This window comes from Acipenser ruthenus, chromosome 51, assembly GCF_902713425.1.
Source record: "Acipenser ruthenus chromosome 51, fAciRut3.2 maternal haplotype, whole genome shotgun sequence".
NCBI classification, from domain to species: Eukaryota; Metazoa; Chordata; class Actinopteri; order Acipenseriformes; family Acipenseridae; genus Acipenser; species Acipenser ruthenus.
Genome location: NC_081239.1, coordinates 2025568 through 2051803, shown reverse-complemented (window position 1 = coordinate 2051803; position 26236 = coordinate 2025568). Strand labels below are relative to the sequence as shown.

General features: G+C 43.1%; 2 protein-coding genes across 3 annotated transcripts in view; one reads left to right on the top strand and one right to left on the bottom strand.

Annotated features, from left to right (window-relative positions):
• Positions 1-3079, top strand: part of LOC117967868 (mitogen-activated protein kinase kinase kinase kinase 2-like) — a 39599-nt gene extending 36520 nt beyond the window's left edge. For both annotated transcript variants that reach the window (XM_059015926.1, XM_059015927.1), the window contains exons 31-32: positions 667-722; positions 1283-3079. In XM_059015926.1, coding sequence (XP_058871909.1) covers positions 667-722; positions 1283-1370 — 144 coding nt within the window. In that variant the 3' untranslated portion in view covers positions 1371-3079. The remainder of the gene's footprint in view (positions 1-666; positions 723-1282) is intronic.
• Positions 3080-11105: 8026 nt separating this feature from the next.
• LOC117967880 (prokineticin receptor 1-like) lies at positions 11106-20188 on the bottom strand. The gene is made up of 3 exons (XM_059016017.1): positions 20080-20188; positions 15068-15577; positions 11106-12906 (listed from the first exon to the last, which is right to left on the bottom strand). Exons 2-3 carry the CDS (start codon positions 15511-15513, stop codon positions 12201-12203), a joined length of 1152 nt encoding a protein of 383 aa, XP_058872000.1. The 5' UTR covers positions 15514-15577; positions 20080-20188; the 3' UTR covers positions 11106-12200.
• Positions 20189-26236: the final 6048 nt, after the last annotated feature.

Genomic DNA, 26236 nt, shown 5'->3' with positions numbered 1-26236 from the left:
ATGTCATAGAGACACACAGTACAGAGAGAATAGTGTACAGTACGATAACAGAGCAGCTACCCCGTACAATAAGTATAATCAAACACTATGAATAGAACCGACGGATTTCAGGTGGCTGTATCACATCAATATCAGATCATAACAGCTGGACTGCTGTGAATTTCAAAGTTATTGTTTGCATTATGATTCTGGTGATGCAATAAGCATTTCTTTTTTAAATTTTATTCTTGCAGACTTCTTGGGTTTTAAAAACAGAAATTAAATAAAATGGCATTCAAGAATTAAAGAAATGTTTTTATTAAATACATGAGAATCCTTGTCTCAAGCAATGGAACACGATGCGACTGGAATTTCATCCTTTAAACAGCAGAGGGGAGCATAGCTAATAAAAACAGATAAATGGACAGGTTTACTTTACATTAAAACATATGTACTATTAAAGGAGTGCTAGCTATTTTTTAAAAGCCATTTCCATACCTCTTATTAACCCGGCACTGATGCCCCTTTTCTTGTGCTGAAGATGGTTGTTGCTCTGTATGTACTCAGGCTGGGGCTGGTGACAGTACAGACTGAAGTGGGAAAACCTCTGAAACACTATGATGGGCTCCACCTTTTCAAATTCACTGATCTCATACAAGTCATAAACTAGGTTCCTTTATTCCATAGATCACTCAAGAGATCATTGATGAGTCAAGGGTGTTTCGAGTGCTGGGGACCAACAGGTGAGTGAGGAAAGAGAGGAGAGGGAGGGAGTGGAGAAGGGGAGAAAAGAGAGGAAAGGAGAGAGCGGGAGGATGAAAAGGGAGAGAAGGAAAGAGAAAAGGGAACGGAGGGGGAGAGGAGAGGAAATGAAAGAGAGACAGGGTAAGTGGAGGGATGGTAGAGGAGAAAGGCTGAGAGGAAGGGAGTGGGGAAGGGAAAGTAGAGGGAAGGAGATTGGAGAGGAAATAAAAGGAGACGAGGCAAAAAAGCGAGAGGAGGGGGTGAGAGAGGAGAGGAAGATAGTGGAGAGGAAATGAAAGAGGGGGAGAGGATGAGAGATTAGGAGGAGGAAGGGGTGAGAGAGCAGCTGCAGGTTGTGAACAGCTATTGCCATGCTTCATCTGCATCATGAAGCCAGTGTATAAAACTCATCTCATCTGGTTCCAGTATCACACAGGGTCTGCGGAGCGAAAGATAAGAGTCCAGTTTGAAGCGAGGAACACGGTGGATGAGCATATTGAAAAGTGGTCTCTTTTGGTTCTGCTGAATATATATTGTAGTTGAATGTTTTGTCTTTTAGGGATATAATCCTGGAGAGCACCCCAACAGACAACCCCTCAGCCCTGAGTAACCTCTACATACTGACTGGACACGAGAGCAGCTACTGAGAGCACACCCTCCACACAGGACAGGAGGGGCAACCTGACTCGCAGGACAGCACCCCGCCCTGTGAGCGGGGCACTCTGACTCGCAGGACAGCACCCTGCCCTGTGAGAGGGGCAGCCTGACTCACCAGCTCTGACCGTCCACAAGAGGGGCCTCGGTGTGTCTCAGAACTCTTAAGAACTTCCAATCATCGTTCAAAAACCAAGCGATCGCAATAAAAGGATCTGTGTTCTGCAACCAAGCATGATGTATAGAGTAAAGGGCTACTTAACAATGCCAACTACAGTAATACTGAAAACAGTCCATTAGTAAAGGATCCTTATGCAGGTAAATACATGACTTTGTAGTCTACTGCCAACATGCCTGTCAAACAGCGAGTTAACTAAATATGTGCACTATTCAATAGTGAAATATGGAGGGGCTGTATTTCATTGCATACTTGTGTAATATCCCATTGCGTGTGTCTGTATGTATGATTCTCTCTTGCTGCTTCTGCTTACATCATTATTTGCTTACAAACTAGCCCAGCAACTGCTTCTGAAAAGACTCTATGCTGAATTTCTGAAGCGAGGTGGTTTTAGGAATGACCACTTGGGACATGCCCCTGTAATTTCAGCCCCCAGTAAAATGCAAAATCTCTTTACAAAGTTAGAAGGGGTCAGAAATTACAGCCAGACACCACCTAGTGGACAGTATGCAAACCTCCTCAGAAATCATTCAGGAGTCTTTTCAGAAGACATTTTTTGCTGGAATCGTTAGTGAACCTGTTAAATTATGATCCGAGCAGAATACAGTCAGGGCAGCGCAGGGGTCCCCGAGGGTTTTCCTCCGGTAAAGGCACGGCCGTGTGGTGTGCAGGGGGAGTCTCACACAGTCAGGGGAGCGCAGGGGTCCCCTAAAGTCTCCCCTGGTAAAGGCACGGCCGTGTGGTGTGCAGGGGGAGTCTCACACAGTCAGGGGAGCGCAGGGGTCCCCTAAAGTCTCCCCTGGTAAAGGCACGGCCGTGTGGTGTGCAGGGGGAGTCTCACACAGTCAGGGGAGCGCAGGGGTCCCCTAAAGTCTCCCCTGGTAAAGGCACGGCCGTGTGGTGTGCAGGGGGAGTCTCACACAGTCAGGGGAGTGCAGGGGTCCCCTAAAGTCTCCCCTGGTAAAGGCACGGCCGTGTGGTGTGCAGGGGGAGTCACACAGTCAGGGGAGCGCAGGGGTCCCCTAAAGTCTCCCCTGGTAAAGGCACGGTCTTGTGGTGCGCAGGGTGTCATACAGTCAGGGGAGCACAGGTTCCTGGCTGTGTGACAGCACCAGTCTTCACTGGGGATTCCAGAGGGAGCAGTGGCTCGGGCCCTACTGGCCAGACACCCAGTCTTGTGCTCCAGGGGGCATTAGCTCAGCTCCACTGTGGCGCTGCTGGGTGTAAAGGGGCGATTGGCTTGGGGATCGGAAGACGCCGCTGACCTTCAGCTCCTGGGCTGTTGTGGGGAGTTATCTGATCAAGCTGAGCTAAACTGGAGTGTCATAGCACTGTAGAGACTGGAATAAACTACCCTGGATTATATTTAAAATGTTAAAAGGATTATAATTATTAATTTATAGTACAAATGTAGTATTTTGTGCTTCACATGTTTTGTATCTGTTAATGACTGCTGTACTCCAAACCAGATTGACTGAGACAATCTGTCAAGTTTAGTAGGAATAAAATCAATGTGAAAAGTCATGAGTCAGGTTGTGTCAGACAAGCAATCATTTTTACTATAAACTCCCTGTGGCAAAGTGGTAATTAGTGCACAGGCGTAGAGCAGGTGCAGTAATCCAATGCAGACAGACAACAAAGTACGGGTGAAGTGGTTTATTTTTATTATAAGCCAATGGTAAATAATAGAGGGCTGGCAATACACAGTAACGTGTACTGCTCAGTAATAATAAAGGGTTGCAGTCCTGCAAATAATAAAGACAGTACTAAACGCAATTACACACACACACACGGCCTCAAGTCCAGTTACGTGACACAATGGTGCTGTGATGTCCGGGTTTGGTGCTGGCCCTAAGCGACAGCTCCAGAACGTGCTAGTCTTAAACAAACAAACAGGTTTTAGACAGACTGAGCAAACAAACAAAACACTCACGGTTATTATTATTATTATTATTATTTATTTCTTAGCAGACGCCCTTATCCAGGGCGACTTACAATCGTAAGCAAAAACATTTCAAGCGTTACAATACAAGTAATACAATAAGAGCAAGAAATACAATAACTTTTGTTCAAGCAAAGTACAAGTGTGACATACCACAATTCAATAATACAGCAGGTAATAGTGATAGTTACATCAGGATATGATTAAATAGTGATAGTTACATCAGGATGTGATTAAATACAAAGTACTACAGGTTAAAAACTCACGGTTCTCTGTTATACTGGTCCTTCTGGGTTCAGCGTAACTAAACAAAGGAACAGATCACCTCGCTACGTCCCCTTATATACCGTCAACCATGACCCCTTGGTTAACGAGTGCGACCGCTCCTCCAATCCGCGGCTGCCACATCGTTTCCCTTCCGGGTCAATGATTTAGTGTATTATTATTATTATTATTATTATTATTAATTTCTTAGCAGACATCCTTATCCAGGGCGATTTACAAGATATCACATTATTTTTACATACAATTACCCATTTATACAGTTGGGTTTTTACTGAAGCAATCTAGGTAAAGTACCTTGCTCAAGGTTACAGCAGCAGTGTCCCCCACCTGGGATTGAACCCACGACCTTCCGGTCAAGAGTCCAGAGCCCTAACCACTACTCCACACTGTACCGTAGCTCCGCCCCCTTTCTAGATGGCTGACTTCCGCAGAACCCTGGGAATGAATTGTCGGGCCGTCCAGTCCGGGGTACTCTGTTCTCCTTACACAGCGCCCTCACAGGTCGGGAGAGAGATCTAACACCAAGAATCATTCTTTCTCTGTCACACTCCCTTGAAAGAGTGCCAACCAAGACTACAATCCATTCCCATACCTCATATGAACACCAGCAACATTAGCACCGCACCCCCTTAAAAAATACCATTAAAAATCAGAGACACGTTTATCATGATGGGTGCCACTTTCCTATAGGCTCCTGTGAGCTCTGTGAAGTGATAGTGATAAGACCGAGTGGAATTCTTTTGTTCTCTCTGTGTGCTTTCATCTCTGTGCTGCAGCTGGGTCTCTGTGTTAATACTGTGGTGTGGGTGGAGGGTTGCCAGTCTATTTGAGGTGCGTTTTCTGTTTGATGTTGAAAAGCACTTCATATCAAACCCCTTACTCAGGACGCACTTGTCGAGGAATTAATGGCAGCCATTAATACAACATGAGCTAAATATGCAACGAGAAAGAGCTTGAAATATACAGACAGGAGGAAAACATCGAAGCAGGCAGGAGAAACTGCTGACTGGTTTTAGATTTTGCTATTCCACACATTTAAAAGTGTGTAAAAAAAGAAAGGGGTCCCATTGTAAACTCCACTCAGCTTCCCCCAGCGCCCCCTCTCTCTACTATTCTGTATCAAAACATTTCAGTCAGGAAAAACTGCAATAGAAAGAACAATATGTATTAAAGCTTAGACACCAAATACTACGTTCTACATATTACATCTTCTGCCTCGCTCTTGGAGGTACCCCTCCCTGCCCATCGTTTAGTTTGCTGACAGTAGAGAGACTGTAGGGAAGCCATGGGCAGTGGGGCAGGATAGCTGCCCTCCCCCGTTAGACAAAGCTGAAAAACAGGTGGAGGTTGGGGAGGAGAAGGCAGACTCTGGGGCACCTCGGGGATGGAGGGATGGAGGTAAGATATAAAGCCCTTTCTAGCTGATCATTGGACGTGTTGTTTATCGAATGACTAACGAGATCCGAGCCATTTGACTGACGAGTTTCTACAACCCCACTCTTCTTAATTTATTAATTTACCAATTCAAGCGAAACTGGGTTTGTGACAGAGAACGCAGAAAACTGGATTTCTAAAAGAAAACAAAAGTGCATTCAAAGACACAGTATTCATAACATGGGTTTATAACACTTCTTACAAACCAGCATACCGGCACTGAATATTCAGCGTGTTGCTCACAGTACCAAGTAACACTTTTATTGTAATTCATGAGATTGTTAAATACACACTGATGTGCAAAAGTCTTAGACATGTTGCATTTTTCTACTCTGATGCATTATGAACATCAACAATTTACTCAAAGCCTCCACTCATGTTTTCTACTATTATAACAACGTTTGCATAAAGAAGGAAAAAACATTGAGTGAAATAGTTCACATCACTTGATTTTCAAGGTGTAATATCTGAAGCATAATCAACAAGCACAGAGAAACATCATCTGTAATTGACAAACCCAGGACTGGAAGACCCAACAAGCTGTTTAACAAGGATGAGCAATACTTGAAGATAATATCCTTAAGAAATAGAAAGAAGACAAGCACTGAAGTGTCGTTGTCCATCCATCCAGTCCAAAGCACCTTTGACCATTGTTCCACAGTCCAATTTCTGTGTTCTTGTACATATTTACAGGAGGCAGTGTGGTCCAGTGGTTAAAGTCCAGGGCTTGTCACCAGAAGGTCACTGGTTCAAATCCCACCTCTGCCACTTATTGACTCACTGTGTGACCCTGAGCAAGTCACTTCACCTTCTTGTGCTCCGTCCTGCGGATGAGATGTTAAATCAATGTCCTATTGTCAGTGACTCTATAATGCACAGTTCACAGCCTACCTCTGTAAAGCACTTTGTGATGGTGGTCCACTATGAAAGGCGCTATATAAAAATAAAGATATTATTTGAGCCTTTTAGTCTTGTTCCCCCTTTTTAACAGAGGTATTCTTACTGCAACACATCCTTCAAGTCCTGATTTCAAGAGTCACCTTCGTACTGTTCATTTGATGGACAGAGACACCTGTGCAATTATTAACCTGTGCAAGGAATTAAGGGAGGGATTAATGCCAGACTGCTAGAAGTCACATCTTACCAGTACGCATTAAGACCCAACCGACGCTGGGCTTCTATGAGTTTGGTTCGTTCCAGCAATATATATATATATATATATATATATATATATATATATATATATATATATATATATATATATATATATATATATATTTTTTTTCAACATCCAGCTCCTCTTCACCAAAAATAATAAGCAGACCTATAGTTTGAGATAGTGTAGGCCTATTATATTTTAATACATATATATTTCTAATGTGTCCTTTTTTGTGTGAGTTGAGTTGATAATCTGATTATTTAAATTGAGACACTTTTCTTTTACCTCGATATATTCACCTTTTTTTTAAGGCAAGGTAGTTTTCCGTTATGTTTCCAGCAAATAAACATAATCATTGGGCCAGTATTTTCTTTTGTTTTACAGATCAGTCATGACTGCCAGCTAAAGCTAAAGAACGCTTAAGCATTCCTGTGAGAGGAGCTTTTGTGAGTTTGCAAAGCAAGCGCTGTCTCCTCCAGCCCTGCAGATATCACACAGTACACTAGTGCCCTAATGTTTTAATGTTTCAGACACAGTTGCATTTTTTACATTTCTAATTCCATTAAAACCAGTCACTGCCTAATTATTTCAATATCAGGACGTATTAATGCTACACATTTCTATTTTAGTAATTTTTTTATTGTGACTTACACCTACCCTCCACTCCCATGTCTACCCCACTAAGCCCTTGCAGAGCAGGCACATCCCAGGGCGACAGGATCCGTTCTTCAGTGGTGGTCCGTGGAGAGTTTTTTATATTTTATTTTTCTCGGAGGTCATGGTACCGCTTCGATACCTTGCATCGTTTTCTGATGGTGGTGGATTGGTGGTGCATTTATTTGGTGTGTAATTTGGTCCCACACTGTTTCTACGAGGAGGCAGTGTGGACGAGGCTGAGACCCCCATTTGATAAAACATAAAAATTGTTATTAAGAAAGGTGGAGATGGGGAGGTGGTGGGTTACGATGAAATCAAAAAGCAACTGAGAGATAAGTGAAGAGGGTATTTATAGTGCTAACAATTTAATTAGCCAATGTGTAAATTGAATGATTCAATTTGGTGACGCAGAGATTGGTGTCTGACCCTCCTCCCGAACTTTAATTATAAATTTAATATATCAGCTATTTACATATACAACAAAAGCAGAAATAACATCCTTAATATTTACAATTCAGTGAACATCAGCATCATAATAAACCTTGCAACAGCTGTGTTGCTGTCTATTGCACTTGATTCGTTGTTGATTCCTTGATACGTTGCATTTATTTTTTACTGTTGTTGCGTTTCCACGGGAGGCGTCTAGTTTAATTTATGCATGAAACAGGTGGAAAATCCAACAGAAAAAGTGATCCGAATGTTGGTGTTTCTAAATGTCAGTTTGATGAATCACTCGCTATTTTAAAACATGTTAACTCTAAATCCTCGGTAAACACTTCTAAAAAAAAATTCTAAACACTGTCCCTAAAAACACAAAACAAAAAAATGGGTCACCAAGTGGTACACCTCTTAAGAGGGTATTTGGATACATTTACAACAGACTCAGTGTATTCACAGGGCTCAGTACAGCACCTCCACTCCCCTTCACACACAGCTGTGCTACTTCAATTAGGTCATTAACCTTTTTAAATGGTTTTCATCTCTTAAACAGTTGCAGGTTTCAAGTTAGCTGTAACATTTTAAATCTGCATCTTTTCCAGAGCTGAGAACAATTTAAAAAAAGGTCTAATTAAGCAGATGATCAGTTCAATGAAGGGTCTAGTTCAGTAATTGAGAGAGCAGTTGGAATGAAAACCAGCAGACACAGGGGGTCCCCCCAGGACAGGGTTGGGAGGCCCTGGACTAGCAAAAAAAAAAGGCAGAAGCAACGGAGTGTGATTATTACACAGCGACACATTCAGAGGAATGAAAAGGCAATGTGATCTTCCATGAGTTAAACTTTTAAGAGCCTTGCATTTCCAAGCACAACTCCATCAGCGATTTGCACCGTGATTTCAAACCCCATTACAGCTCAGCAGTTGATTTCAATTCCCCAGCAGTGGGCTGCATCAGCACTCAGCATCTCTGGCAGCCAGCGCTGTATATCAGAGCTCAGTCCTGGCACACCGGCAATGGAGCCATTCTCCTCTACCGCTTCTTCACAGTGCTGACCCGGGCTTTAACATTGACTTCTTGCATAAGTGCATATGCAAAAAATGCTGATCCAGTTGTCATGAAACTTATGAACACTATTTAGAATAAGTTATTAGGAGTAGTAGATTCTGGAGATATATGGGGGTGCCTCTCTCTGTCCGTATGTATGTCACACATGTTTGCTTATATCTGGAAAAGCACTTATTAAATTGTGGTAAAACTTGGTACTAAAATTGATCAGTGAAATCTATTGAGAGTATCAGATTGCGGGACATATGGGGGTGTCTGTATTTGTATGTTAAACAGATCTTAAGGACACAACAAGGTGGTCAGCAGTGTGGAGGGCAGCAGTGTGGAGTAGTGGTTAGGGCTCTGGACTCTTGACCGGAGGGTCGTGGGTTCAATCCCAGGTGGGGGACACTGCTGCTGTACCCTTGAGCAAGGTACTTTACCTAGATTGCTCCAGTAAAAACCCAACTGTATAAATGGGTAATTGTATGTGAAAATAATGTGATATCTTGTAAGTCGCCCTGGATAAGGGCGTCAGCTAAGAAATAATAATAATACTGTGAATCGGTCAGTTTAATCAGACCTAAAAATGATTAAAATTACATTTTTAATCAATAAAAGAAAAAGGAAAAAATAACATTGGTTACTTTAAAATGATTCACAGCTTGAATTAAGAACCCATCCATGAATGGAGTTTACATACAGGGGGCAGCAGTGTGGAGTAGTGGTTAGGGCTCTGGACTCCTAACCAGAGGGTCGTGGGTTCAATCCCTAGTGAGGGACACTGCTGTTGTACCCTTGAGCAAGATACTTTACCTAGATTGCTCCAGTAAAAACCCCACTGTTTAAATGGGTAATAGTATGTGAAATAATGTATAATGTGATATCTTGTAACAATTGTAAGTCGCCCTGGATAAGGGCGTCTGCTAAGAAATAAACAATAATAAATACAATCAGATGCTGATAATGACACACTTCAGTTTTATACATCACCCAGACAACAGTGTTCTTACAGATCTGTTTTTATTTTGCAGGTTGTACAATGACTGTCGCAAGTCTGCAGGTTTTAATTTCCATTTGCGGGTCTGTGCAGCGAAATGCGGGTCACTTGGGTGGTCGCTTTGATCTGATCCTATTTAGAAGATATCACCAAAAAAATAGGTTTACAAGTCGACAGTGATGACGGGCGAACCCAAATTGAACATGTTGTGTAATAATGCTTTTTTCAATATGCTGTCCCTGTACTGTATATAGACAAACACACCGTAATGAACAGAGAAGCATGCAGGGAGACCAATACATAGATTATGAGTGGGGTACAGGTCTGAGATAAGAGACAGTAGATCAAAGGCTAGTAATTATCGAACAACAGTGGCATCCAGGCAACAGTGTGAGGGAATTGATCAGAGTGGAGAGAAGACCCTCAGAAGAAAGTACCTACCCAACAAAGCTGGTAATCGTTTCGATCAGGAGAGCGTTCTCACATCCCCCTGCTGCTGTCTCATTGATCTCCTGCCACTCAAACCCACCCCTTGTCCCTTCTTGAATGCCTCCGTCACCTCAGCCTGCTTTCATCAGGTGCTGTGTATCTGTGATTGCGCTAGCAGTGCTGCTCTCCAGACCTTTCTATCTCTCCGCTTGCTTGATTATTGAGCAGCTCCTGTGACCATCGGATGACCCATAGCGCGCAGTGCATGTCGAAGCTACCGTCATGACCAAGGTCCCCAAGCATAGAGGAAAAAACCAGGGAGGATTCTAACCTGCTAGTGCTGGAGCGGCCACAGAGCTAGATTATCATCGGATCACATTGTTTTTACATGTTCTGAACCTGCTGTATGGAAAGCTAAGCCTGGCATTATCATTTTTTACAACCTCAGCAAGAATTATACTTCAGCTTAATATTATTAAGTGTCCTTAGCGGTAATCAGGGCAAAATAACATGAATAGCCGCTCTGAAAAACAGGAGAAGACTACATTAAGGGCAGCAGTGTGGAGTAGTGGTTAGGGCTCTGGACTCTTGACTGGAGGGTCGTGGGTTCAATCCCAGGTGGGGGACACTGCAGCTGTACCCTTGAGCAAGGTACTTTACCTAGATTGCTCCAGTAAAAACTCAACTGTGTAAATGGGTAATTGTATGTAAAAATAATGTGATATCTTGTAACAATTGTAAGTTGCCCTGGATAAGGGCATCTGCTAATAAATAAATAATAATAATGTTGGACCTTGGAGGTCATTCATTACATTTTTAAAATCCACCCAAAACGTTCTAAAACGAGAGGATGCTCTTTGGCCGATCAGTTTCAAAGGATCCAAGTGATTCAGCATCAACAGCATGGCTAGGTAGTCAATTCCATACCCGCAACACTCACTGTGTGAAGACGTGTCTCCTCCTGTCTGTCTCCACTTTATTTCCAGCTGTGGTCCTGGTTTCTGTGCTGCGTTTACAGTATCTTCATAGCTCTTTCCTTTAAGACCTGGGATTAGCCTGGTTGGTCTTCGTTGGTAGTGTCAGTAAAACATAAGAAATGGATTTTAAAGTCTTGATTAGTAAGTGAAACTGGACACAAACAAGAATCATAATAAAACAATAATCATTTTTAATAATGATTTTAATAGGCTGAATATTTACAAGGCTTTTCACTTGTCAATAACACAGAGTTAATGCACTTGCAATGTTATGTACAGTTTTATCATTGTAGGCTTATTCTGTACCTGCTGGCAGAGCTGATCAGATTTCTTACTTGGAAACACTACAAGAAACTTAGTAAGCTCAATGAAAGGATTTCTGGTCGAAATGTTTTTCTCAGTGTCTTCAACACACTTTAACGTTTAGACACTGAGTAAGACTTCTAGTCGAAACGTTTGTCGTTGAACTTATGAAGTTTCTTTCAGTATTTCTAAATTCATCACAGTGTTTTGGAGTGTTTCATAGTCATGGGTGACATTTCTATCTGACTGTGACCCACAAGGACACTGAGAAAAAAAAATGATGTTGGGATCTTAACATTTAAAAAAAAATGTATTTAGTGTGCCCAATTATTTTACCCCTGATTTTCTCCCCAATTTGAAATGTCCAATCATTTCTCCTCTCACTGCAACAATTCCCCACACAGCTCAGGGGAACTGAAGGTTCAGCGGCAACCGAGCCAGCTTCCTCTTCTACACCCAGGAACTCCAGAGCAGATATCAGCGAGCTACCGACCTCTGGAGGACAAAGGCCAGCACTGCAGGTGTCCACTCTGAGCTCACTGGACGCCTGACCAGCAGGGTCCGCTGTAGAGCGATGAGGAGAAACAGTCCCTACCAGTTTTGTCAGTTGGTAGTCTACATGAGACAGCAAACATGGCAAAATAAAACATTCTGGAATGTTCTGAAATCCATTTTGATTGGGCAACATATCATCGATGGTGCCTGTGCCTCGAAAAGGTAGTTTCTACCAAGTAAAACCAACCGTTTATTTGGTAGTCCCACAATTTGAATATTTTGGGTCACTAATTCCTTCCTGGACTGACCCATCAGTGCTGGAGGTCAAATAGGTTCAGATGGTTCATTGGACTTCATAGCTTCTGTCAATCATGGTGACAATGGTTGTTGTCAAGTATTTTAGGTCATCTGTTTTTGGCATTGATGGTAGTCATGCTTGGAAAACTTCACCACCCGAGATCTGATGGTCCCGTGCTGGCTTGCTAGCGGGGAGTCTGTACAGCGACTGACTCTGAACAAGGCGGGAGAGAGGAGTGACATTCCAGGGTTATCCTATCGGTCTCTTGGGAGGACTTCCACCTCTGCAGGAGGATCTTCTTGACGTACTTCCCGGTGTTGTTCTTCACCAGGATGAAGAAGATGGTATTGATCAGGCTGTTGCTCATCGCGATGCACTCCACCACGTAGAACACGGACACCGAGTGAGTGACCTTGAGTAGGACACTGGGGAAAAAATCCCGCACCAGAGAGTAGCCGTAGTAAGGAACCCAGCAGAGAACGTAGGTGACCAGAACCCCAACCAACACCAGCACGGTCTTCCTCCTGGCCCTCAGGCGGCCCCTGAGCTGCTCTGTCTGGACCCCCGGGAGGTCCTTGAACCACAGCTCCCGGCAGATCCGGATGTAACAGCAGGACATGGCCCCGACGGGCAGCAGGAACTCCACAGCAAACAGGAAGAGGAAGTAAGACTTGTAGAGCAGGGCTTTGTCCGCTGTCCAGATCTGGACGCAGTAGATCTTGTGGTTGGTCACTCCCGGGGCCTCCTGGAAGCTGCCGAACATGGTCTGGGTGGTGAAGTATGCAGAGGGCAGGGCGACGAGGAGAGAGAAGAGCCAGACGCCGGCCAGCACACAGCAGGCAGTCTGCAATGTCATCCGGGGCTTGAGCGGGTACACGATGACCAGGTACCTGCGGAGAGCAAACAGAATCAGGTAACCCCAGAGCGAGGCACCGGAGTGGACTCTCTACAAGAACCTCCGACAAAAGGGTTTGCTTGGAGAAGCTTGGAGTCTACATGACAGGAAGACAGAGCATACCAGTGTAGAGAAATGGGATGATCATGTACAGACGTGCTCAAATTTGTTGGTACCCTTACAGCTCATTGAAATAATGCTTCATTCCTCCTGAAAAGTGATGAAATTAAAAGCTATTTTATCATGTATACTTGCATGCCTTTGGTATGTCATAGAATAAAGCAAAGAAGCTGTGAAAAGAGATGAATTATTGCTTATTCTACAAAGATATTCTAAAATGGCCTGGACACATTTGTTGGTACCCCTTAGAAAAGATAATAAATAATTGGATTATAGTGATATTTCAAACTAATTAGTTTCTTTAATTAGTATCACACATGTCTCCAATCTTGTAATCAGTCATTCAGCCTATTTAAATGGAGAAAAGTAGTCACTGTGCTGTTTGGTATTATTGTGTGCACCACACTGAACATGGACCAGAGAAAGCAAAGGAGAGAGTTGTCTGAGGAGATCAGAAAGAAAATAACAGACAAGCATGGTAAAGGTAAAGGCTACAAGACCATCTCCAAGCAGCTTGATGTTCCTGTGACAACAGTTGCAAATATTATTAAGAAGTTTAAGGTCCATGGAACTGTAGCCAGCCTCCCTGGGCACGGCCGCAAGAGGAAAATCGACCCCAGATTGAACAGAAGGATAGTGCGAATGGTAGAAAAAGAACCAAGGGTAACTGCCAAAGAGATACAAGCTGAACTCCAAGGTGAAGGTACGTCAGTTTCTGATCGCACCATCCATCGCTTTTTGAGCGAAAGTGGGCTCCATGGAAGAAGACCCAGGAGGACTCCACTTTTGAAAGAAAAACATTAAAAAGCCAGACTGGAATTTGCTAAAATGCATATTGACAAGCCACAATCCTTCTGGGAGAATGTCCTTTGGACAGATGAGTCAAAACTGGAGCTTTTTGGCAAGTCACATCAGCTCTATGTTCACAGACGAAAAAATGAAGCTTTCAAAGAAAAGAACACCATACCTACAGTGAAACATGGAGGAGGCTCGGTTATGTTTTGGGGCTGCTTTGCTGCGCCTGGCACAGGGTGCCTTGAATCTGTGCAGGGCACAATGAAATCTCAAGACTATCAAGGCATTCTGGAGCGAAACGTACTGCCCAGTGTCAGAAAGCTCTGTCTCAGTCGCAGGTCATGGGTCCTCCAACAGGATAATGACCCAAAACACACAGCTAAAAGCACCCAAGAATGGATAAGAACAAAACATTGGACTATTCTGAAGTGGCCTTCTATGAGTCCTGATCTGAATCCTATCGAACATCTATGGAAAGAGCTGAAACTTGCAGTCTGGAGAAGGCACCCATCAAACCTGAGACAGCTGGAGCAGTTTGCTCAGGAAGAGTGGGCCAAACTACCTGTTAACAGGTGCAGAAGTCTCATTGAGAGCTACAGAAAACGTTTGATTGCAGTGATTGCCTCTAAAGGTTGTGCAACAAAATATTAAGTTAGCGGTCCCATCATTTTTGTCCATGCCATTTTCATTTGTTTTATTATTTACAATATTATGTTGAATAAAAAATCAAAAGCAAAGTCTGATTTCTATTAAATATGGAATAAACAATGGTGGATGCCAATTACTTTTGTCAGTTTCAAGTTATTTCAGAGAAAATTGTGCATTCTCCGTTTTTTGTGGAGGGGTACCAACAAATTTGAGCACGTCTGTATACCGAGTGCAGCTGCCGTGAGAGAGCTGTATAGCTCTGAGTAGAATTAGGAATACGTGGGGGTTTGAATTATGCGCTCAGTGAACTACGTATAGAAATGTCAAGTGGAAATGACTGAGCATACAAAAGATAAAGACATGGTTTACGACAAACCCGGGTAAACTATGGTAAATGCTTTTATAAAGGGCGTGTTTGTTTTGAAATGCACTTGAGAGCTCTAGTGAGGAGTGCTCGAAACTTAAAAAGACACCAGGATGATTGAAACAGATACCAAGTACATCGCGAGCGGAAAGTGAATGACCACCGGACAGATTTGTGGCATTATGATCATCAGCTAGAAACTCCTTTAACCTTAAACAGAAACACGAACCTGTCCACAGCGATGGCCAGCAGGGCGTTGGTGGACACGTAGAGCGACACTGTGCGCAGATAGTTCACGGCGGAGCACAGCAGCTGCCCGTAGCTCCAGGACAGCTCCCGGATCACGTAGTAATCCATCTCGAAGGGGCAACACACGACCGCTACGATGAGGTCCGACACGGCCAGGTTTGCGATGAGCAGGTTGGTGACCTTCCTCAGCTTGCGATATCGGACGAGTGTGAAGATGAACAGGACGTTTCCGACTCCACAGACCAGCATGATGCACACCAGAGCCACGCCGATGAACACACGGGCCGTGAAGTAGGCCCGATCCCCGGTCTCAATTCGCTGGCCTGCCCCCAGCAGGTTTGCATAGTCGCAGCTCTGATTCCACGAGGAGGAGTTGGCTAATAGCAGGTCGTAGTAATCCGATTGCCTGGCACATGGGTCCTCCATTGTTTGATTTTGTTTAGTTTGTAAAGCAGTTTTCTTGATAACTTCCTTCCGAAAATGTAGGCCACTGTGAGAAAGATAGAATTTGTTTTATTTTTACACAAAACTGACATTCATTATATAAAAGTGTCCCCTAGTAAAAGCATAGGGAAGCATTGTAAAGCACAGAGAGGTATGGTAAAGCATAGGGAAGCATTGTAAAGCACAGAGAGGGATGGTAAAGCATAGGGAAGCATTGTAAAGCACAGAGAGGTCTGGTAAAGCATAGGGAAGCATTGTAAAGCACAGAGAGGTGTGGTAAAGCATAGGGAAGCATTGTAAAGCATAGAGAGGTCTGGTAAAGCATAGGGAAGCATTGTAAAGCACAGAGAGGTGTGGTAAAGCATAGGGAAGCATTGTAAAGCATAGAGAGGGATGGTAAAGCATAGGGAAGCATTGTAAAGCACAGAGAGGTCTGATAAAGCATAGGGAAGCATTGTAAAGCACAAGAGGTATGGTAAAGCATAGGGAAGCATTGTAAAGCACAGAGACGTCTGGTAAAGCATAGGGAAGCATTGTAAAACACAGAGAGGTATGGTAAAGCATAGGGAAGCATTGTAAAGCACAGAGAGGTCTGATAAAGCATAGAGAAGCATTGTAAAGCACAGAGAGGTATGGGAAAGCATAGGGAAGCATTGTAAAAGCACAGAGAGGTCTGGTGAAACATAGGGAAGCATTGTAAAGCACAGAGAGGTCTGGCAAAGCATAGGGAAGCATTGTAAAGCATCTTAAGTAAGTTTCATTGTTTAACTAGGATTGTGAAATGGGACTTCTCTTGAATAAAAGACATCAGATGGGATCAAACACGATTGCGCACGTGGTTAACTCTTAGAAGGGCAAACGCATTGGAGGAATGTAATTGCGTAAAACGTCCAAGGGGCAACTCGGGACTGAATTGAAAAGACCAGAAGACCTTGACGGTCCAGTTTGTCATTTTTACCCCCACTATTATGGAATTCCTTGCTGTCTGTTGAGTTTTATAATGTGATGGAACAAGTACATAGGGCTGTAACTTTAAAACTCTGTGTTGATTTCGGTGCCATTCCCTAATTGTTTAATCTTGAGGATGAAACACACTAAAACGTGTAAACGTCAGCACACTGGGAATGAGACGCTCCCGATCACTATTTAGCAAATGACTACGGCATGTAGGAAAAGACTGGAAAGAAATACTAACTAAGAAATAAACCGTCCTACTGAAAACACAATGCTATGCAAACACCAAGCCTGGCACAAATATGAGACCTGCATGTCTTTGACCAGTGTTAAATGCATTTTAAAATTAGTATTTATTTCTTAGCATACGCCCTTATCCAGGGCGACTTACAATTGTTACAAGATATCACATTATTTTTACATACAATTACCCATTTATACAGTTGGGTTTTTACTGGAGCAATCTAGGTAAAGTACCTTGCTCAAGGGTACAGCAGCAGTGTCCCCCACCTGGGACTGAAGCCACGACCCTCCGGTCAAGAGTCCAGAGCCCTAACCACTACTCTACACTAACCACTTGAGTATCAGTCTCAGCTTCTCCACCTGTGTGAGCTTCCCTGCTGACAGCCGCGTTGTGACGGGCTGGTTGATATCATTGCTGCTGCTAACGAGATGCAGTGAGTCTGATGATTTTCAGTACAGGGAAGCTCACACAGGGGATGAAGGTGAGACTCATAATCAAATCAGATCACTCTCTTGTCTTTAATCTCACATTGATGAAACAGCAAGCCCTTGTGTGGAAAGGAGTAAAAGCATCTTGTCATGGGCTTCAGTAGATATTGTTATGAACCTTGCTGAACTTTTTAAAAATAAGTTTCAAGGATGTGAAAACCAAATAATTGAAAACCAAATTCCATGAATGATACGCCGGTGAGAGGATTGATTAGTTGTGCTTGCCCTATTGAATCTGCTTTTGTCAATCTTCAAACGCCACTTATCAATAATGCACTTTCTACAGCCCAGATAAATGTGTGAGTCACTGCTGTCGTGGCATCTTCCTTTATGGTGATTTGTTAATAATTCATATACACTTTGAGAAAATAGCACCTGCTGCCCTGGCAGCTCTTAATATGTGAAATATGTTTTTTTAAATTGGAATGGTATCAATATGGCCACTCATTTTTAACGTTTGAGACAATGAGTGTTTACTGACCACAAGCAAACTGCCATCTGTCTTGGGGGAGAGGGAGGGAGAGAGGGAGAGGGAGAGGGAGAGGGGGAGGGGGAGGGGGAGAGAGGGGGAGAGGGAGAGGGAGAGAGGGGGAGAGGGAGAGAGGGGGGAGGGAGAGGGAGAGAGGGGGAGAGGGAGAGGGAGAAGGAGAGGGAGAGAGGGGGAGGGGGAGAGGGTGAGGGAGAGGGAGGGGGAGAGGGAGAGGGAGAGGGAGAGAGGGAGGGAGAGAGGGAGAGGGAGGGAGAGAGGGGGAGAGGGAGAGGGGGAGGGAGAGGGAGAGAGGGGGAGAGGGAGAGGGAGAGAGAGGGGGAGAGAGGGGGAGAGGGAGAGGGGGAGAGAGGGAGAGGGAGAGGGGGAGAGAGGGGGAGAGGGAGAGGGGGAGAGAGGGAGAGGGAGAGAGAGGGGGAGAGGGAGAGGGGGAGGGGAAAGGGAGAGGGGGAGGGAGAGGGGGAGGGAGAAGGGGAGAGGGAGAGGGAGAGAGAGAGGGAGGGAGAGAGGGAGAGGGAGAGATGGAGAGGGAGAGGGGGTGATGGAGAGATTAATGTACTGAATTCTGTAAACTTCAATTAAGTCCCCTTTACCCTGTCCTCCTAGCTCATGGAGTCCTGGGATCAGCCTAGCTGCCCTTCTCTGTACCCTTCTCCAGTGCAATGATGTCTTTTTTGTAGTGAGGTGACCAGAACTGCACACAGTATTCTAGGTGGGGTCTTACTAGAGCACTGGATAATCTTAGCATAACCTCTCTAGACTATTCCACTCTTTTTGCAATACAGCCTCACATTCGATTTGTCTGTTTAATCGCCTCACCACACTGGAGGGATACTTTCAATAACGACTCAACTGTAACCCCGAGATCCTTTTCGAAGTCCTCCTCCCTTATCTCCATCCCGTTTCTTTTATTCTGGTATAACCTGGATTATTACTCCCCGACATGCAATACTTTACATTTCTTCACATTAAAATGAACTTGTCACAGGATTCACGTGTTTGTGTTTAAATATACCAGCCACGAACCAGCAATCTTAATATTTTAATTGCATTCAGCTGTTTGAATCAAAACGGGAAGTAATTGTTAAGCGTGCAGGTTTCAGACGGACAGAAGTGCAGTTGCGTTTGCAATCCGTTATTACATAAAATTACATTTTAAAACATTCATACTATTCAGAAATTCCAAATATTTTACAAATACAATGCGCAGACGCAGACATTATCAAATGTAGGATCTGTTCATATTTGTTTTTAAGTGGCGACTAGTCGATTTGTCTTGGGTCAACAGCTCTGGCCAAAAGCATTGCATCACCCTATAAAAATAACTCATTGTGCTTCATAAAGTGGAATGAAACCTGCTGAATAATGTTACGTTAACATATTGAATTACACTCCGCTTTGTAGTTTTCCATGTACTGACAAAAATGGAAAATTTTGACATTTCGAAATCTAACAAGAAATAGTGCTGTTCTTCTGTTACGGCTTTTGCAATATCATTTTGTAGTTTCTTTGATTACATGATGTTAAATAAAAGATCTAAATTATGTTCATATAGTTCATATGAGACAGAGAGCCGTAAATAACCTGTTTGTCTGAGACGATTCTGTCATATTCACATAAAACTCACTCAAGCGCTTCACAGACTGCCGACCTTTTATAATCGAAGAATAAAAAGAGATTTAAAATGATTTGTTGCAATGAAGACACGGTGAAATTGAACTCGAATGAGGACTGTAATGTGAAAGAGAATACTGAACCCACAGTGCTCTATTCTGTGTGCCTTAGTAAAGCGCTTTGTGATGGTGGGCCACTATGAAAGGCGCTATATAAAACAAAAATTGATCGATTGGACACTTATATGGCTATATACTGTAGGTCTCAAGTGTGCAGTTTTGAAAGAAACACACGATGTTGTAAAAACGTATTTTTATTTGAAAACATGCTCTCTGGTACTACACTCGGTTGAAGAAGTTTCTGTTTGCAAGCCCTGCTTTCAGATAGTCGTGCACTATGTGTATGATAACAGGTTTGGTGCAAAATAAAGGCAGTTATCGTGCTCACTATGTACAGACAGACAGATGGCCACAATAATGTTGAACCTTAAAAAATGCATTTTTGTCACAGACTGGTAATTTGCCAGTTTACAATATTTTCTCTTTAAATGCACAGACATTTACTGACAATCTATTTTCGTTTTTTTTTTGTAACAATTCAAAACAACCGCATCTCTTTATAAAAAAAGGAAAACTGCAAAAGAAAAAACATGCAAATCTCAAAACGATTAACAGTCCAAAATCCCAAGAATTAAAAAAACAAGAAGGCCTTTCCTAGGAGGTCCTCAGATCCCCAGTCTCTTACACAACTGAAGCACTTACCTCCAGTATCCTTCAGTCAGCTGTTTGCGATCGCGCGCTCTTCTGTGTGGAGTTAAATCCTTGTCTTCGCTCTGTGTCGGAGTGTCTGAGTTTTGCTTTGACTGTCTCCTCCCTCCTCTCCTCTCCTCTCCTCTCCTCTCCTCCCATCCTCTGTTCATCCATACAGATTAAAGATGAGGACCATTCAGCCATCCTCGTAATACCAGCCTGCTGGGGACGACAGCCCTGTGAAGTGGGTATCATGGAGGAGGTCACACGTCACAGCGTCCCTTATATCTCGAGAACCGCTTATCCAATTGTCATGACACTTGGTATTAATATCATTTAACAATAGTTTTTGAGAGTGTGCCACATGTAAATGTTTGCATATATATCTATAGAATCGCTTCTCAAATTGTCAGCATTTCATTGCTTACTCTTATTCTATGCTATCCTGTACATACTGTGGTGTAGAATTAAAATTTTGCTTCATAAGGTCGAATGAAACCTGTTGAATAATGTTACGTTAATATATTGAATTACACACCGCTTTGGAGTTTTCTATATACTTATATAATTGTGACCTTTCAAAATCCAACACGAAATATCTAAATTATTTTGAGAGATAAATAATTTAAAAAGTTTGAATATAGCGCGCTTGGTCTGGAACAACAGGTGTGAATAATGTTGAGGGGCGAAGGGAGCCTGTATCAACGCTGTGCTGAGGTGTCAGCGTTTTACAATTAGATGGAATAATTGGATCGGTTCTTATTTTTAGACCATATATAATAAATAATGCAGATAAAATAAGCTAAACTTTTATTTAAAGGATAAAACTCAATTGCAACAAACAAATAAATGGTACCTGTGGCATCTTTTTTTGTAAAACGGATTCACTTCTGTTTCAAAACCTCAGTCTCATTCGCTCTTCAGCGGCTGCAATAGGAGCTGTCCTTACAAAGGTAACACGAAATTCTCCTGTCAGGACACTGCACTCTGATTGGCTATCATATTAGCATATTAGTGTTAATAAAACAATGAATGATCCTCTCCCTACACCGAAACCCAAACCTAAGATCAGTATCCTATACTGCAGTCATTACACATTTACTGCATTTAATCCTGTACTTCAGAATACTGTAATCTGCCAAGTTTTTAACCTGTAGTACTTTGTATTTAATCACATCCTGATGTAACTATCACTATTTAATCATATCCTGATGTAACTATCACTATTACCTGCTGTATTATTGAATTGTGGTTTGTCAAACTTGTACTTTGCTTGAACAAAAGTTATTGTATTTCTTGCTCTTATTATATTACTTGTATTGTAACGCTTGAAATGTATTTGCTTACGATTGTAAGTCGCCCTGGATAAGGGCGTCTGCTAAGAAATACATAATAATAATAATAATAATATAAAGTAGCTCATGCTTGGCGGTGAATAAGCGTTTTTGTTACTTAAAAAAAAGAAAAGAGGGTGTACATAATACCGACTCCTCACTTCTAAATATAGCACTACACACACACACACACACACACACACACACACACACACACACACACACACACACACACACACACACACACACAGACACAGACAGACACATAAAATGCAACAGTCTAAGTTTTACATCAATAGCTCATTGGGGCACATACATAATGTTATTTACATTTTAAATAGTGAGCAGATAGGTTTGTTGATTGTTGGAGTGGTATTGTTCCTTGGGACAACAAAATACTGAGCTCAAGTCATGTGATTTCATAAAAACGCTTGGTTCTCAGTGTTTGGTATTTGAGTTGAGTTAAAATTGCCAAAATGAGTTGATTACAAATCTGTATAAATAGCCATTCGAAAAGATTTTAATTAACGCAAGAACAGCGAAAGATATGACCACTCCCCACTTGAGTAGTGAAGATCGCCTGGTTGCTATCGGCATGACTGAAGGCGGCCTGTCTCTGAGAGAAGTTGCCTGGAGAATGAGATGTTCTGCTTCAACAACCAGCAGACTAATCCAGAGAAACCAGGAACCTGGCTCTGTGAGGGACAGGTCACGTCCTGGAAGGCAGAGGGTCACCACACTGTCCCACCACCTCGTGGTGAGCGTTATGCTGACTGTGGCGTTGTTCAAGCTAACCGGTGGGGTGGTGGAAGTGTGATGATGTGGGGAGGAATCTCCTTTAACACAAGAACGCCTTTGGTGCAGATTGAGGACAACCTTACTGTTCAACGATACATTGACGAAGTCCTTGAGGCAACAGTTTTTCCAGCTTTTTCTCCTGACCCAAGTCCAATAGAACATCTGTGGGACCAAATCACCAGTGCCATCCACAGGAAACTGCGACCAGCCAACCTTCACCAGCTGGCTGCAGCTGCACAGGGAGAGCGACGGCACATCCCACAGCAGTCTGTCCAGAGGCTGATCAGGTCTATGCGTCAACGCTGCCAGGATTGTTTTAATGCTCAGGGAGGTCATACCCGATACTAACTTCATAATGTTGGGCAGCAGTGTGGAGTAGTGGTTAGGGCTCTTGACCAGAGGGTTGTGGGTTCAATCCCAGGTGGAGGACACTGTTGTTGTACCCTTGAGCAAGGTACTTTACCTAGATTGCTCCTGTAAAAAACCCAACTGTATAAACGGGTAATTATATGTAAAAATAAATAAATAATGTGATTGTATGTGAAAATAATGTGATATCTTGTAACCATTGTAAGTCGCCCTGGATAAGGGCATCTGCTAAGAAATAAATAAATAATTTTGACAGTGTTTCATACTGAAAACTTATCATGATTCTTTGATCTGTATTGTTGTTCATATTTTCCATGATTTTATTTGATATCTATGTTTAATATATTTGATTCAATCCATTAGACCTGAGTGTTGCGTTTCATTTGTGCATCAGTATATAGAGAGGTCAGTACAGGTCTGATGCTGATGTCAATGTTATTAACTCATCAGCCGCTAGGAGGAGATTCATTATACTCTCCCATTCGCTTCATTGAACCTCGTCCTCGAGTGACATCACATGACATACACATTGTGGATGTCATACAGAATCACACGAATAAGATAGAGTGAAAAACCTGAAATAGCAATTTAGACAACAGCTAATAACAGACATCAGGCTTAAAGAGCATTGAAAGCAAGAGAGAAAAAGCGGGTCTTGAGAGTTGATTTGAAGCGCGCGGTTGTGGGAGCCACACGCACTGCAATAAATGTTAATTTTGATTGCATATTTTATCACCGCATTTGAAACATCAAGTTCTTGGTTCGCAGCCCAGACGAGTCCTGACTCCAATCAGCGATTGCGTACAGAGGTGTCAGGAGACAGACTCCAAGTACTGAGCGCTTTGGAAAGTGTTGTGACGAGTGTGTAATGATCTGGCATCATCACAGCCCCTTGAATTGAGACGAGAGGCGATGAACGTCTTACCATTACTCAAAGATGAACGTCTTACCAGCTAGAGAGCCAACTCTGCGGTGGTGAGGTCATACAGGTCTGATGCTGATGTCAGTGTTATTAACTCATCTAGTAACCACGACAACTCGACCTCACGCCCCCCCACCCCCTATTCGAGAGAGTTACTAAAAGATATCCAGAACACAGTATATTAGAGAAGTGAAACAACCATTTTCAGGGAACACTTTCATTAAGGGGGTGATGTAAGGAGATGCTGATTTCACCGACCGCTAAAAATGTGACGTGTGTAAAGAATGGTGTTCACCTGGCGTCCTGCACCCGCTATCAAATTTGCACTTTGCCATCATTAATCCATTAAAATGATATTGAGATGCATTCAAATGAAGGAAAGAGCATGGAACTAGGTGGGATCACTTGGACTTGCACTTGGGCAGCTGCTGCCCCTCCAAAAACTTTACACCTCTTCTTACAAGGTGCAGACCATTGTAGAAGCGAGTAACTTAGCTGTATAAAAGCACACACCCGCAGAGACCTGTCATTGGCTTCAGGATGGCTGCTGTGGTACACTTCCTGATGCGGCAACACTTGTTGAGGAGAGACAGGAACACGTTCTGAGAAGGGCAAGACGAAGAAGACCCTGCATATTCAATCCCAGGGTTATCATCTCACTCCGCAGGTCATCCTAGACCTAATAGCTGAATTGAGGGATGAGCTAGACCCCAGCGTCAATCTAGGGACCGCTGTCCCTGCACAAGTGAAAGTGCTGTGTTCTCTGCACTGCTTAGCCTCTGGTTCCTTTCAGACCACAGTTGGAATGTCTGGAGGGAGAGCCCAATCCACATTTAAGAACATAAGAACATAAGAAAGTTTACAAACGAGAGGAGGCCATTCGGCCCATCTTGCTCGCTTGGTTGTTAGTAGCTTATTGATCCCAGAATCTCATCAAGCAGCTTCTTGAAGGCTCCCAGGTTGTCAGCTTCAACAACATTACTGGGGACTTGGTTCCAGACCCTCACAATTCTCTGTGTAAAAAAGTGCTTCCTATTTTCTGTTCTGAATGCCCCTTTATCTAATCTCCATTTGTGACCCCTGGTCCTTGTTTCTTTTTTCAGGTCAAAGAAGTCCCCTGGGTCGACATTGTCAATACCTTTTAGGATTTTGAATGATTGAATCAGATCACCGCGTAGTCTTCTTTGTTCCCAGAGGGCTATACAAATTACTGGATGCCTGGCCACAATGCAATTTGAATTTTGCATCCACAATTATTTGCACTGCCCCTATACTTACATCTACCACTAAGTGTCTCTAATTACTGTGTATTGACATACTGTAGGCATTACTTTGTAAATGATGTGCACTTACACATAGTTACAATGTTATTATGCATAGTTACAATGCACTTAATGTGTACATTTTCTGGCATGGCCAATACTTGTGCTACCATTGGCCCTTTCTATAAAACCATTGCCATTGTAGTGCCACTGTCTGTCTGCATTGCCATTGTAGTGCCACTGTCTGTCTGTATTGCCACTGTAGTGTCACTGTCTGTCTGCATTTAGGGTAAAGTTAGCGCACTGTGGTCCCATTTACCAATGGCAGTACATCCCATTGCAGCTCTACCACTGTCCCTTAATACAGGACCATTGCGATCAATAGAAATAAAACAGAATTAAAAACATTGCTATCGCCACAATTGGACCCCTGCTTTTTTTATTCCAGTTGCTGCTAGTTCCTACTGCATTGAGAACATTTTACACAACATCTTTACAGAGCTAACTATGTTTTGTATTGAACTTCCTTTTGTAGATATCTCATCTTAGTGCTAACTTAGCTGTTTTTGTACACGTACGAAATGCGAGATTTACTTTAAGCCAGTGATAGGACTGTAACATTGCCTTTAAAAGTAAAACGGCAGGGATCAGCTGTTCAGGGTTTAAATGCCTCCTCTGAGAGCAGGGTAACCACAGGGGGGCTAGGCTCCAAAACGACTGAGGGGGTTAACAAGAGAAGAGAGGGCTTAAAGGGCAGGCGGGCCGTTCACGTATCAGCTATAATAAAGACTGCTCCGGTGTAACATGCTCGTAAGAAAAGCTTTCTGTATCATCAAAGGGACACGTTGCCCTTTGAAAACTGTAATGCACTTCAATAACAGTGTTTTAATCAGGGGCTCACTCGAGTGCCTCTTAGCTGCTAAGAGCTCTCGGAGAGGGGAGGGGGAGGGCTATCTTTCTCGGAACAAAGCCTTGCTCTCCTCCGACACCAGTGCTAAGCTCGCCTCACTCGGCACTTTCTTTTCAGTTTCTTTGATCGTTTTGAAATTGAACTAGCAACTCGCTCTTCTATTTTTCATCATCTTTCAGAACACCCTGCCTTCCTCAAGGAACAGTTGTACTTTTTCGTACGAATCCATTTGTCCTAATTGCAGCGTTCAAAGTAATCTTACTTTACTTCTCAATTAAAAGCTACAGGGCTTCGCAATCATGTTCTTTTAGGCACTGAATACATATAATATGTATTCTAATTCCTTCCACAGTCTAGTACTCTAGTATTATTTAGCACTCTGCTTATCAGAAACCAGACATTTGTTGGGTTACCAGTTTGTTTGCATTGGCAGGGGAGCAGGGTGCAGCACAGGGGAGCAGGGTGCAGCACAGTGGAGCAGGGTGCAGCACAGGGGAGCAGGGTGCAGCTCAGTGGAGCAGGGTGCAGCACAGTGGAGCAGGGTGCAGCACAGGGGAGCAGGGTGCAGCACAGG